General features: G+C 39.4%; 1 protein-coding gene across 5 annotated transcripts in view; it reads right to left on the bottom strand.

The window, feature by feature from the left end:
* Positions 1–15,602, bottom strand: part of CAMSAP2 (calmodulin regulated spectrin associated protein family member 2) — a 72,261-nt gene extending 56,659 nt beyond the window's left edge. For all 5 annotated transcript variants that reach the window (XM_042873587.1, XM_042873588.1, XM_042873589.1 and 2 more), the window contains exons 1-2: positions 15,394–15,602; positions 5,236–5,495 (exon numbers count right to left, since the gene is read on the bottom strand). In XM_042873587.1, the coding sequence (XP_042729521.1) occupies positions 5,236–5,495; positions 15,394–15,532 (399 nt within the window). In that variant the 5' untranslated portion in view covers positions 15,533–15,602. The remainder of the gene's footprint in view (positions 1–5,235; positions 5,496–15,393) is intronic.
* Between the last annotated feature and the right edge of the window lie 313 nt (positions 15,603–15,915).

Below are 15,915 nucleotides of genomic sequence, written 5' to 3'. Positions count from 1 at the left end.
AGGAAGGATCTCCAGAAAAAGATCCTCCCCCATTGGCAGTCAGCCCTTAAATGAGCTCTAAGAGAGGTGCAGCCAGGCTCCACCGCTTGCAGTCACACAGCTGAATTGCCTTCACCTGTGCTCCCAGGGCTGACCAGGACCTTTCCCCAGGTGCTCAATCAATGGTTCAGGCTGTGACTCAACAGTTCCCATACCCCAACCTTGAAGTTTAATTGGACTTGGTCCTGACAGAAACAGTAGAGAAGTGCACAGCTTGGGTAACTACACAGCTTGAGTTTCCCTACAGAAGAGCAAGCTGCAGACAAAACATTGTTTTTTTTTTTTTTTAATTCTTTTTCCTAGGCAGCAGAAATTCATTACAGGGATTTGGAGGAGAGAAAATGTTGCTCAATTCCTCACTAAATCCAACTCCAACTTGAGAAAAACTGACAAAGATCACCACCGTCTAAATATCAAAATAATGATAAAGCCTCCTCAGGTTTGTCCTATAAGAGTATGCATATATATATGTTTGTAACATTAATATCTATATCTGAAAATAGTAAGATGACATAAGGATTTTTTCCTCCTTTCCTCACGCATGAATTACCCACCTTGTGTATATATCTATTATGAAGGTTTAGGTCAGTTTTGCTTTTGAAATAAATGGTGTTGAAAAAAATCAGTATGGAAATATAAAAATTAATCTTGGCTTGAGCACTGATCTGTGAATGCTACATTTGGAAACAAAAATTACTGCATAACTACCTGAACCAAGAGGAATTCTTAAGCTGTTGCTGATTTCTACAGTTGTCAAAGTTTGGGTGCAGAAGTGCCTTCTTAAAAGAACTGCTCATTGGTTTGGGTTTTTTTTGGTGCGTTTTTTTTTTTTTTTTTTTTAATTTAATTTGAATCTGCCATCTGAAATAAATAGCTTTATTCACGTTTTTGCAGCTTAGCTTTCAGAAAGTTTCTAAGCACAGGTAATTCTTTTCTTCCCCCACTATCAAAGTAGAGATTTCAGAAGCACAAACACTCTGATTCTTGGTTCAATCTTGTCTCAGTTCCAAGCTAGTCCACAATTTTTGCAGTCCCCAAAGTCTAATGCAGCAGAGCCAAAACAACATCAATTTCCAACTGGAGTTACAACGCGCTGCTTGGTTCTTTTGCTCCCCTGCCAAGAATAAAAGTAACAGGAGGATCCTATCAAATATGACCTAACAAAAATACACACAGAATTAAAGTTTGAAGGGCTTGCAATACGTGGAGAACAGAAATAGACATACCACTGAATATAATGTTATGACATATAATGTTATCTCAAGATGCAGTCTTTCAGGAACAGTTTAAATTACAATTTTTTAAATCAGAACAAGCCTGAAATAAAACCTGACTTTCCATTGAACTGGAAAAACAAATCCAAGAAACAGAAATAAACCAGAGCCCACATAGACCTCCCTACCTCTACACAGGAGGGGCTTTAAGGAAAGCCTTTTGCTCCTGTTACTGTCTGCTCATTTCCTAAGAGGGCCTCTCCCAAATTTATTCCACTGGAAGAAACCAATGAATGTATTTATAAATTACATACATGCACATACGTGGAAGTATGTGCATATATACAGACATACTCACAAAAACTCGCAGCTTCTCAAATTAGATGCCAATGCAGTCAAGTCAGCAATGACTGAGCAGCGAACTAGCATCCATCCTTACCCAAACACTTAAAGAACGAAACACATCCACCTCATAGGGTTTTTTTGTGGTTTTTTTTTGTTTTGTTTTAAGTCCTCATTATATTAGGCACCTCCCAGAAAAAGGCCAGGTTATAGCTGTGTAGGCAATTAAGACGACCAAAATTTGACGTGCCTGATTTAGGAAATACTCTGGTTACATGTGAAGTAAACCAGAATTCATCACTGCAGCCATCACCTCGCTACAAACATGAACACAGCACAAGGAATTTCAAGTCTGTTGCCTGCAGCTACACACAAGAAAAGTAAAGCAAGCTAGAGCAAACCATTCCATATTTCAACTTCCTTTCCTATTCTGCTAAGATAGCTCATCTCTTTTCAGTTCTAGAAATGCAATACATCTCTGCAGAAAACACTAAGCGTCCTCAAACAAACACCATCTTTTTCCTTTACTACAAGGAACACAAGCTAACCAATACAAAGACTACCATGCATTTTCCTATTAAATTACTTGGAATTAGACTGAGCACGGTTTAACACAATCTGGCCTAAGAGAGGAATGCATGAGGTAATTACACATACCAATCTTCTCTTCTACAAAATTGAAAAACCATTTCATGCTCTAGAACAGAATATGTAACTTACTATCCAAGACTTGGAGAAACTGTGACATGTGGAACACTGAGGAAATGGTATCAGAAGATATCAAGGGGATTATTTTAAGACTAGAAATAGTGTACCATTCTGTCAGCTTTACAAACCGCATAGCATGGAAAAAGGTTGATAATTCCAATTAAGATATAGCTCTGCTGGTAGGAACTTGCTGAGGGACATTGTTATGTTACAACAAATCACAACTCTTGGGCTCAGAATAAATCGAGACTCCACTTCCCACACTATTTCTCTTCTAGCAACAATGCTAGACTTGGATACCCTCCTGCCCAAGTCAGTTGGGTTTTCTGATGTTCTGTGTCACATGGCCTCTGCTCAGCTGCTTGTGAGCCAGCCTAACAGCATCACTTCACTCATCTGATTCACTGATCAGAGAGCTGGGGCCCTCCTCTTGTGAGAGAGCTGGGGGTTTCCTTCCTGGAGAAGGAAGGAGGGGACCCAATTGTAAACCTTCACAATGAAGAGTGCCTACAGGAAAGCTGGGAGCAGACTATCAGAGAAGAGAGGGTAGATTTAGTTCAAACACAAGGAAAGAAATTATTTACTGTGAGGGTGGTGAAGCACTGGCATAGAATGCCCAGAGAAGCTGTGGATACCCCATCCCTGGAGGCATTCAAAGCCAAGTTTGATGGATCTTTGGGCAACCTGATCTAGTGAGAGGTGTCCCTGATGTGGCAGGGTGTTAGAACTCAACTACCTTTAAGGTCCCTTCCAAAACCAAGCCATTCTATTGTTCTAGGATTACTTGTCAGCACCAAGATGGGGAGAAGTGACTCAGGCAGAATTGACAGAACAGTTATCTACAGATATCTGTTACAAGACTCATGCTTGAGTAACTGCTTGCTGGACTGCACCTAAACAATAAGAGAAAGCCACAAATATTCACCCAAGCACTAGGCAAATAAAAGACTGCCACTGAAATGGATTTCAAGTAACATAAGTGACTGAATTAAATGCTTGCAAACTAAGCTAGAGAACAGTGATGTATCACAACTGACAGCTCTGAGAAGAGATGCCTCTTACAATTGCTCTAGAAACAGATCAAATAAGAGTCATAAACTCCGGACTGCAAGTCAGTAACCTTTATCCCGAAATAATGAATGGCATTAAGTCACATAAAAACATGAACAGTCAGGAATTTTGTTTCTTTATCTCCTGAATGCTTTTATTTTCATGACCACATTAACGCAGCATCTCATGATAACTGTTGCAAATATTCTGAAGTGATATGAAGCTTTCAGACATTTTATTTGATATTCACAGCTTCTTTCACTGAGACACCATTTGTTCTTCATTGAGCTCTCCTTTTTAAAGGGAGACAGGAATATCAAAAAGGCGGCTGGCAAAGTCTCAAGTTAACTGCACTCATTAATCAAACCGATTCACTGTTTAAACATAAACAAATAATGCTTAGACTAGTTTTATTACATTAACGTTGAAATATTAGTATCTTCAGCTGTTAAGCACTCTCTGAGAAGGAGTGAATTTTCCATCAAAAAATAAAAACAAAGCTGATGTAGAGTTCAGTCTTAATATCACACACTGACTATCGTCACTTCTAAAAAGCCAAAAAATATGCAAATGAAGAGGTCTAACACTCCTAGGCAATTCCGCATGGAAGAGATCATTCAAGCTACCAATTAGTTGTTAGTTTCAGACCTCTGTAAAGCCCCTGCAACTTACCAACTAATAACAATTGATGAACTGAAAGGTTATCTTTAGTCATATTCTGCCAAACGCTGGTTAGTCTGCTGACAATGAATAAACACATACTGCTACTGAGCTAATGATAAAAACATTGCCCTATTTTCACCCACCTTCGTTTTAGAAATAGCTACGTGTCACTGACCATAAAAGCATCAAAAGACTTCCAAACAGTTGTCAACCAATTACAGAGGATAGATTTAAACAAAAAAGATGATGGTAAGAACAGGCTTAAGTCTGAATTCAGCCAATGGATCACAGAAAACTTACGCAAGTCCTTTCTCTATTAGACATTTTGTTCCTTGTGCCCAATACACTTTAACCTGAAAATACCAGATTGTGCCACAAATATGTGAGTGAAGTAGAAACAGTAATTCTATTGCAATGTTGAAAAGAGTGATTTCAAATGAACAGACTTGAGTAGAATTCTGTGTTTGAACGGATGTTGCCATCTCAGCCTTAGTAGTCTCATACTGTTTTCTATATTAAATAATAGGTTTAATTATTTTTAAATATCTCACTTCAAACATTACTCTATCAGAGTGTCCTTTTATACGCAATCTAAAGGAAAGGACTGGCTAGCCATATGTAGCCACATTTCTACATTTTATTCTTTCAGCTCCAATTGAAGAGGAAAATCCATTGCTTTACTAGATTAGTACTAGAATCATCCATCTGTTGAACCAATGCTTTAATTAGCAAGTGTGGAAAGTATTATTAAGTCTTTACAAAAGAATATACTGCTGTTGTGTGTTTTACAATGACTTAATATGTAACTGGTGACTACTGAATGTTATTAGGTTCACTTGCCTGTATAATCAGAACTTGTTTTTCCTATTAAGTTTTTAACCAGAAATTTCTGTAAGGATGAAAAAAGAAATATCTGTGTTCAAACCACTTTCCAACAAGAAATACTCACTGCATTCAGCACTGCCATGGTCATATTAAAAGAAGTAACATTTGTACTCAGCAGAATGATAGGTGTTTTTGAGCGTTAGCACTAAAAAAAATACATATACATTCACAGCTATAAGGAGATGGAAACAAAAACAACCATAAGCCCCCTTATAATTAACAGCATTCAAGAAAAATATTTCAACAAAGCCATGCATGTTAAAAAGAAACAGATATGCAGTTACAGGCAGTACACAATAAGGAACATAATAAACATTCAAAATTTGTCACTCACCATCTGAATGGGTTTTTTGTGAAGATCTCGTTCAGTCACCAATTTTTCTTGGTCAGTGACATAAAGGCCTTTTTGTGCCAGAGCTTGTATAACAGCATCATGACCTAAAAGTGGTTTTGCAGCATCACTTTTCAGAATAAGGCTCCCAGCACGACAGTAGAGTTCTGCAGATAGCAGCAAGTTAACTACAGGTGGTTTAATGTGCTCCTGGTCATACTGGTCTGTGTAAAATGGCTCTCGCAGTTCTTCTGGAACATTTTCTACAAAGACCAAAAATAATAAAGCGTCAGTATTAGAAAAAATACATATAGCACTAGGATTTGTTTGTTTGTTTAAACATACGGATTCACAGTTAAGTCACAAAAAACATATTCAAGGGAAGGTGGAAACCTTTACTCAGTCATTGTAATGTAAAACGCTGGGAAAAAATGCATACAAAGGTAGCAGTTCAACTATAAATAGAAACTTGAAAAAAAAAATTCTGATGTCCACTCAGCAAAGGCCACACACCAGAAGGCCCATCTGTGGTTTACTGCATCATTTAAGGTTTCCTGTCTTCTCCAAATACCTGTGTAAAGATTCTGATTCTCTTCAGCAAAACGTTGTACGGGTCAGATGCACAAAGGCAAAACAACATCCACTTGAACACAAAACCTGTCTCTATTACCATAATAAAACAGAAATTGAACATGATATTTCAGTGAAGATAAATTCCAGAGACAAAAAGAGAAATCTCTGCTCAGCAGCCTTCTGGGTTTCATATATGCTAAGGAGGTTTGCTTATTGCTTTGCCATGGGTCATACATCACAGCATGATGGCATTCAGCAGTTAAGCACGCAGCAGTGTATGTTTTAATAGAATTTAAAGAACTAAAGAAAAGATTGAAATACTATAGGTTTCCTTCTGACAAAACGCTGAGCTCAAGTGTTACTTGCCTCTTCATGCCTCTTCATTTTGAGTTTCCTCGAAATTTTTTGTTTCAAAATGAACCTTAGTACCAACAGAAGGCTATGCGAGATTCTATCAAGTTTATACCGGGATATAAACTCCAAAATTGGCAGCTCAACATTATCTGCAATAGTTTTTCTAAAAACTTTACACAATACAATATAGAGGGAGTATATTTCTTACTGTCTATAGCAAATATAAGTTATAAATTAATTCAAAATGGTATTAGATCAAATGAAATCAAGTCACCAGTGATGAGGAAAACTACTTGGAAGTGGTTTCAGTTTCAGATGCTGTATTTCCAGACGTGCTCTGCAAGATGCTCCCCTTTGTCTCTGTAACTATTTCTTTTTTTTTTTTTTTTTTTTTTTTTTTTTTTAATTAGTTAAGCCAAGGGCATTTATTATGGTAGAAAGCGCATGTGATTCTTTCCCTGAGCCCAAGTGGAAAAAAAGAGTGTAGGAAAACAGTGATGCAACTCTGTTTCTGCTCAATCCCTGTTTCCTCAGCTGAGCTGGCTAAGCAGCTGCACAGACAGGATTTGAAACAGAGGGTGGAGTCAATGGCCCAACACGGGTGAAACAGAAGAGAGGAAAAAACCCACAGAACACGTCAGTACGAGATAATGACAGATCATCTTCTTCCTCATACATATTCTATTACATCTCATATGCTTCCACTATGAGCTGTATGAAGCTCACATGAACAGCAACCCTTTCTGAGCTGGAAGGTACCTCAGTTTGCATCAGAACACACATAAAGGGGAATATTAACATGTAATTCTGTAAACATCATAAAGAAAGAAAAAATTGCTTAGACATTGCTTTTTGTCAATTGGTAACGTCAAGGAGAAGAGAGGTATAGTGTACTATTTGCTTAAACCATAAATAAAGCTAATATATCATAGAATACAAATCAAAATATGCTGCCAGCAAATCTAACTTGTCCTTTATAACACAAGTCTAATGTCTAATAAGATTACAAAAAAACAAAGACAAACATCAGCACCCCCATCAATACACTAGAAGTACTAACCTAATGTACCAATGGCACGCAATAGCATTTCTTTGCCATGCTGCTATCCTCTCTTGCCATTTCCCTGCCTCACTTAGTGACTCTTTAGATCCTCCAACCTTAAAATACTCTGTATTTTAGAGCAATTATGACTAAGGGCACTGAGCAATGCCGCACCAGCTCAGAAAATTACGGAAATCTAACAATCAGGATACTTTTAGAAAAATATCTTAAATGTCTCTAGGTAATTATTTCTTAATACACAATGGGCTCATGTAACAATTCCTCAGATGCTCTTCAGAGAGAAAAAACAAATGGAAGAACTCACTTTAAGCTTTAAAGTAAACTACCTTTCCTTTTTTTTTTTTTTTCTATTTAGCCAATTGTAACTTTGAATATAGCATGGATTCCTCCTTTGGAAAAAGTTCTTCAGGTTAATGTGGAAAGTCTAGGCTTATTTAACACACAAACATTTCCAGAAGGCTTCCAGGCTTCCAGAGGGATGAATATAAACCTTTGAGTTACATGACCTAAGACTGTAACTGTGAACAATTTGAGACTGATGAATGCCTGCATTAAGAATAAAAACAGAAGTGTCCATCCAGCTTTTTCTTACTTATTCTTCAGGATCATATTAACAAGGTAAAAACATTAGGGCTTCCCAGTTAAAATATGCATCATTCTTGGGAGCCACATGACTATGTAAAACCTCAGCAGAGAAATGGACATTTTCTACAGGTTACTGACTTCCATAAACAACACATTAAGAAAAATCTAGTTGTAGAAAGCTTTGAGATTTAACACAGATTTATTCTGCCAAAGTACTGCCTAATACCTTCAACCACTTCCTACTGCAAACCAGTAGATGAACTTATGCCAGATCTTAATGGACTCCATGATGTGACAGTTTTCTGCAGAACAAAGGCATGCTTTAGCAGTAAGGCAACAGAGTGAGTTACTGTCATTCAGGCTCTACTTACTAGCAAGGAGTCCAGCACCTCGTTTGTCATTTGGACATGAGGGACTGGGACCTCCATGATTGTCAAGCATCTGAAGACTGAAAACAAGTCAGAAAAAAAGGTGGTTTATATAATGTTGCTTCATATGAATTTTCACAGCTTCCTCAGTAGAAGGGGGAGACATTTCAGTTTGTTATTCTGTTTTGGACAGACCTTCAAGGGCTTGTCAAGGCCTCCGCTCCTACATTTAAAGCAGGTTGGCAATTCATGGCTCAAACTGATGCTGTTGAAAACAAAGTCATAAATAATGAAACATGACTTTTAACCAGGAAGAGGAAAACGATGCCATTTAAATTCAAATGAAATTTCTCCTTTTTGGTTTGTTGAACCTGTCTGCCACTTTGTTACACAGCACTTGGCTAGCTTCTGCCTAGGAGAAAATATCTAGAGGTCATCCTACAAAAATTGTGTCAGTCTGAATTTCAGTAACTCTGTTCTTCATTTATCCACTACAACCAAATTGAATTTGAGAGATTCTTGGATTTGCTGTCACAGCACTTCAAGCAAACAGATCCTTCTCTCCTGTTCCTGGATGCCACAAGAGCAGTTCTGCACTTCCAGCATGCACTTCACGTAACACCAAGAAGGCAGCTTGGCGATGAGCAAAGAAAGTTTAATGCCATCCTCAGACATAGCAAACAAATAACTTAAGATGATAAAAAGCCTCAAATCCCTACTTCTAACTCTTAAATCAAATTTAAAAACAATCCATTAAGGTGCAAAGGGTAGAGCGTCCTGCAAGGTATTCCTTTTCTGACATTCTCCTGCACTAACTGGAATAATCCATGTCCAGAAGTCTTGTGCAAAAAGACTAAACCAAACAAAAGCCATTTGCCCACAGGCAAGTCTTTTGGATTACTTTCCCTGTCATGATTACGGCTCCACAAATCGTTCAACAAGGGGTCTGATCCTAACACAGAAAAAAAATAGGAAATAAACACTAATAAACAATTAGTCAAATACATTTTCTAGCAACAGAATGCTTCTCTAAGATGTACATTTCAGAGGTAAGTACCATTATATCAGCATTGTTATTTGTTTTTATATACTTTATATAGGTCTCAGTTTCTAGAAAGATTTCTTATCTCACACACAAAAAGAGAAACACAGCACAAAGCAAAAAAAAGCAAAACTTGCACAGTACCTTCATAAGCCATGCAGACCTCAGTTCTTTTTTTGGAGCACTCAAAATCACATCAGAAAAGCTCTTCTGGGTCACACTAATTGTCAGTCTGACCCATATTCTGCCTTCAGTAGCACAGTGGGAAATACCAAGCAAGGGCAAGGTTTAACAGCTGCTTTACCAACACCTGCCTCTACCTATTCACATCCTCATAAACAAAAGAATAACTTAAAGTAATCCCTGGCAATAAAAGGATCAACTTTTATTTGCATAAATGTCTTCAGAACTTATTTTCAGAGTAGGTAAGATATGAGAAATAAAAAGATGATAATATAGTTATAATCCCATCTCATTCATTTAGCATTCTGATAACTGCTAGCAGCAGGATATATTTTACATTTCCTACACAATGAAATTATTTCAGAAATAAGAGATAAAGACTTCTTGAACTCGAGCTTTTGAACTTTTTGAACACCACATCCAATCACAAAGAAAACTTTTTCTCAGCCATAACTACATAGACATGAGGTGAAAAATCTACTTTGGTGTCCGTACTACAGATAGTCTTAATTTAAGAATGATTCCAACTGAGTGAAAGAAAAAGGAAAGCAGATAGGAAACTACTACAGCAATACAACTCTTTAATATGAGAGAAAGGCATTTCAATGCTGCAGCAAAAAGGTTTACTTATTACTGCCATTTGAATCAGTAATAATGTACTGTACAAAGAAAGGGGAGGACAGAAGGGAGTGGTGGGAAGGGCAAAGCTTGCTAAATTTTGCTTCCAAGTCTTGAGGAATTTTGACTCCCAGCCCCATTTTCCAAGATAGCAATCATCAAAACCATGTATTCAGAGCTTGGGTTCACCAAAACAAACATTAAGTGATTCACTTCAGGAATGCAAGTGGATCCATTTAGGCTATCTGGATAAATGAACTTACGTAACGCTTCACACAGGGAAGCTGAGCAGTTCCCGATTCACTTTACCTGTACAGATACATAAAAAGTGAAAACAAGAGCACCTTTAAGCATGGAGTCACTAAATAAACCCAGCAGATGACTTTCACTCATTACGAGAACGCAGCTACAGGATAGCTGCAGTAGTAAAGGCAATGATGGCTGAGGAACAGAAAAGACTGGGTAGAGCTTCATCTCATCATCTGCGTAGCTGCCTCGTGTTACCTTCTGCAGACAGGCTCTTCAGTTTTAATGACAACCAGGCTCAATGACAAGGAGTCACTGGAACCACTGATTACAAGCCACCTTACCTGATGTTTATCATGTAGTAAGTATCCTGACAACTGTTAACTTACTAATTTCCCTTCCCATATTTGTATGTGTGCAGTGTGCAACTAAGAATGACTCTGGCAAACCCGGTAAGCCCAGAAGCTCATTTGATTGTATTTAACTTACAAGAAGTTACTTCTAAAGAGTCAATCCAAGCTTTATGTACGTTAGACAGATGGGACTGATACAAGCTTCAAGCAGACCAAATCAGCTGGTTTGTCCTATCAACTGCTTTTTAGTAGGATTGTCCAGAGTATCAATTTGTCACTAAATATTTTAGAAAGATGAAGGAAAGGATTTTTTGGTGTATATGATAAAAACAAATAAACAAAACATAGTTTTCCCCACAAAAATCCCAAGCACTTGTTTTTATACTCCAAACTCTTGTGTAAGCTTTTGCTAGCTGTCATGTTGAGCAAATGTAAATAAATTAGGTCTGCTAGGGAAAGATGATGAGATGTCCTGGCCTGCACCACTCCACGTAACAGATGAGAGTATTTAGTTTCAACTTGCTTCTGTCAGATACACAATGTTCATTTCCTCCCTTCCTGGCTCTACTGGCAGCATCTGCAAGCAGCAGTAAGTAGCCGCACTGAATTCTGAAAATATTAATCATCAGGAGAAAGCCATTTTTAAGTTTCTTGGCTCATGGTTAGTTGTAGATGATGCAAATTGTGATCTATTGCTTGAGACACCTATAAGGGGTAAATGTAATGTTAAAAGGCACATGGACTCCTTTGATTTTGCTGAAAAAAAAAAAAAAAAAAAAAAGCAAGGTTTAGGGCAAGCACTGAAGTTGGGTAGCTTTTGTCCTGTGAAAAAGAACCATGTTAAGCCAGAGAAATTCATTACTGCGGCAGGATAATATGTCGTGTAAGTAGTAAGTAGAATAGCACCAGACTTAGCCTGACTCTAGAACTGTTCCCACAATATTCTCGCAATTATAAATGCCAGAGATCAGTCTCAACTTAGTAACAAAAAACTGGCAGCAAGGCTGGATGAAAAATCACATTTAAGAATTATCCACCAGAGGTTCTCTATCAAATGGAAAGAATGTACAGTTCAAGGTTCAAGAACCAGTATTTTCAGTCATACTGGCCAAGGTTCCAGAGAACCAATTGCAAGCTCCAGAGGGTTTGAAAGCATTTCGGTAGACAAAATTACAATTCGAGATTATTTTGACAAGTGAAAGAAGAGGTCTGAATATAGGATACAGTTATGTAAGTATAGCTGCAAAGCAGGAACCTACAACCACACAATTACAAGATGGGAACAACTGAGTAGGCAGTAGTTCTGCAGAGAAGAAGATATGGAGCTTTAATGAATCACTGATTGAGTGAGTCAACAATTCTAGGCTGTTGCAAAAATGACAAACATCATATTCTAGTGAATAAATGAGATTGTTAAGGGTTAGAAAGATGAAGTCATTTTTCACATATACCCTGTACTGCTAAGCATAAAGTGGGACCATTACATCAAGATATAATTACAGAATTCATGCAGAACAAGACCACAGAAAAGATGGAGGGAGGAATTTAAAAGCCCAAAAAAAGCCCAACTTAAAATTAAGCTGAAAAAAAACCCATGTTTCATCTGAACAGCAGAACAGAGAGCAGATACTGTTTTTGTTATGTGAAAGGTGTTGCACAAGTAAGGCACCTACTGCCCTCACATCCTCCAGGAATACGACAAGGAAGAAATGTGTTTACAGTGTGGCAAGAAACATTTATGCTCTTTTAATATCTAGAGATAAATAAGGATCAAATTGACTACCAGACATGCCACCAAATCTCTGTAATTACAGACTTTACTAAAAAACCAAAAGGATAAACAAACATCTGTCAGGATTGATATATGTTTAGCTCAGCCTCTTTACGACAGTGGACAAATAAGAGCTTTTCCAGCTAAATTTTCTGTGACTTCAGTAGAATGAGAAGAAAAAAACCTCACACTCCAAAATGACATCCACTTCTGTTATTTTATAACAAGAGGATACAGAACAACACATCATACTTGGAAGTCAAATCACATAATGCCATCAACGCAGTTGAATTATTTCTTTGGAAAACAGTTTTTCTGAATTGAAGCGGTTAACTCCCAGCACTGAGAGTTAATACTGAAAATGAGTGCTCACAGAATATATTTGTAAGGTCAGACATTCCTTCTCAGTTACTGCAAGTTGTGCCACCTACCTTTGGTTGTCAGAAAACGTTTTATTTGACCTGTTCTAACATTTCCTTGAAGAAAATACCAAGCCACAAAACCCCACGCTTCCTTAATACATATATACAAGTGCTGTACTCAAGTGTCATTGTTTAAATTTAAAAAAACCAACAACAAAAAAAACCCACTAAGAACAAAAAAACTCTTCGTCCCAACTGCTCTTCATACAAGATGCCTTCAAGATGACTGTTAGTATACTCCTAAATTAATAAGACAGTTTACAAGTAAGACAACTCACTTTGACTTGCCTGTGCTGTGAGCCAGACTCTTCTCACAGTTCCTTAGAGCATAACAACAACACTCCATTGGTGCCAGTTCCTGGATGTGCGTAGCAATCATCAAACACAAAGTTACTACTAAGCCTTAAGGAATGGTACCCATTCCAATTTTTGTCTTCGAGGACATTCCCTTCACATAGTCAAGCTGTGTGTACAATTCTGCCCATGCACTTTTAAGAACACAAAATACATCCCCTGGACCTAACAGATGTACCCATTTGATACAACAAGATGAATACACTGAAGGCTTACAAGATCACAACAATTTACCATTTTCATTAATCAAAATCAATAACAGTCATTTCTTTCAGAGAGGATGGAGAAAAAAATCCTCCACCTCTCACACCTTCTTAAGGAATTCCAGTATCTCAAGGATTAAAAAAAGAAATAAGATCTGGCACCCATTAGCACACGAACAATCCGTTAATTCCTTTGTATGAATGCATGTAGCAGTTGCTCATAGGAGACACCTCTGAGGTTGTGACCTACTCTAAAGAACTAAAACTGGCAGCTGAAAATCCCCAATCCCGACAAACTTCCTTCCTTCGTAGGAAAGGCGAAGGTCAGTTCTTCTATTTTGCTCCAAGTATGAAGGAAGCATTTGTATTCCAAACATGCAATTCCTGTATACTGGCTTTCCCTGCTTTAGTAACTAACTCTTCTTCGCAGCCATTTGAGATACTAATCAAATTCAAGACTAGTGAGATCAGAAATGCTACAATTGTGTTTGTTTACCTTTTCCTATCTCACATTATGGCATTATTTGAGGTCCGAAGGAGCTACTACCTCTTCTAGTGACATTTCTCTGGTGTGTCTGAACCACCACAGTAACCAAGAGCTAAGGAATGTGTTCTGGATCACCCTATCCATACACTATTAACCAAGAAGCACCCTGCAAGTTGCTTTACACACACAATAGAAACTCACCCAATATAAACTGAGACATTTCAGCCGCGGGCTGAGCATTTGTCCAACTCCAGCAGCAAAAGCCTTTCAGGGTTTCAGAGCACTGAGTTATGTAATTGCCAAAGCGCTATGCACCCAACTTGCCACAAGCAGAGCCTACAGAGCTGAGCTAAACAGAAAATGATGGCTCAAGATCTGGAACCAAGGATTTTTAAGAACTTGCATGACTCTGTTTCAACTCTTATGTCTACAGAGCTGACAAAGCCCTATATAAGAGCATAATATCCTTATCCAGTTTTTACAACAGAAAACAAGCAATATTTATTGGCAATTTTTAATACGAAAGCAATACTTTGATTTCTTACATGATGAATATGCATTCTTGTTCAACAGCCACTAAACGTAGTAAAACTGCACTAGATTTAGCCACCTTGAAACTACGAGCTTTCTGCAAGCCCCACTTTTTCCACTATTTCCCAGAAGCACCACGAAGGTACACCTTAAGCCTTGCTGAAATACATTAAACAGTGCTCTGGCCTAAATGCAAAAGCTTGAAAGCTCCATTAGAAAAAACATTTTCCTGTTATTCCATACAGAATAAGTGTAAAGACACTGATGGCTAACATTGAAGCCAGCTTTTAAAGAAAATCTGTGTTATTAATCCAAAGAAATTGAACCATTCACATACTACAGCTGTAAAAGAAAAGCAACAAAACACAGTTTGGTAAATTTCCAAGATGTCTCCCTCAGAAGACCTCTGTAAGTGTGATATTCCTCAATGAACAACACCATTTCAAGCATCGAATAATAGCTCTGGTATTCCCTGGTCCGGGGTGTCAAAGCAGCACAAATGACGCCTCCCGGAGGCATGGCAATCACTGCCATTTATGCTCGCAGACAGGAAGGGTGAGCCTGCCGCGCTCTGCAGGCCGAGAACTGGCATTAAACGCTTTTCTCCTCAATCCTTTTTACTGCTTAACCACCCCAATGGCTACGGGCTGCTGTCACACGTCAGAACCACAGCACGCATCCCTTTCCACTGCTAGCCCCTAACTCAGCCCTCACAAGGACAAACACAGATTGCTGGTGGCTTTGTTTTGCCTTCTAGAAAACCGTGAGCCTGGGAGGAAAACAAAACAAAACACAATCTAGAGAGCTCAACTCCTAAAATAAGACTATATTACCTCTAAAACGCAAAACAGCGGCAACAACAAGACTCCACGACGGACGAGCGTTACCCGATGAAGCCCACGGGTAACAAAGCAGCGGGGTGAGGAGCAGCGCCGCAGCCCCCGGCCCGGGCAGGGCCCGCAGCCCTGGGCAGACGCATCAAAGGAGGAGAGAAGAGACACCGCCTACCTGTCCCGAAGGCTTTGGCCACCAGCCAGGCGAGATTACAGGCGATTTTCGCTCGGGAAAAATCATAATGGTCGAAGGGTTTGATGGCAGGAACAATGAAAGTCTTCTTCATCTCCTTGGTGTCCGCGGCATCCCCCATCTTCCCACGGGACCCTCGGCGATCCGAACTCACATGATTCCTCCTCCTCGCCCCGCGGCCGGGAGGCACAGCCGCGGCACGGCGGGAGCAGCTGAGGCGGCGCGGTGCCGGAGCCCAGCTGTCCGCTCCGGGGCCGCCGCCTCCCGCCTTCCTCCGCACAGGAATGTGGCGGAGCCCGCCGTCCTCCTCCTCCTCCGGCCCTTTGTCTCCCCGCGCTCACGCCGCCGCCCCCCGCAGCCCGAAAGCCGGCCCTGGCGGCCTCGGCCCCCGCTGCCCGGTGGAATCCCTCCGGCGGGGGCCGCGCGCCTCGGGAGCGGCCGGCCGTGCCCTCAGCCGCGGCAGGCCGGGACGCGGCCCTTCCCGGCGCCGAGGTGTCAAAACGC

This window comes from Lagopus leucura, unplaced genomic scaffold (assembly GCF_019238085.1).
Source record: "Lagopus leucura isolate 7727_CA_CO unplaced genomic scaffold, USGS_WTPT01 Super-Scaffold_100009, whole genome shotgun sequence".
Lineage (NCBI taxonomy): Eukaryota > Metazoa > Chordata > Aves > Galliformes > Phasianidae > Lagopus > Lagopus leucura.
The sequence above is the reverse complement of the archived record's forward strand: the minus strand, read 5'-3'. Positions and strand labels throughout refer to the sequence as shown.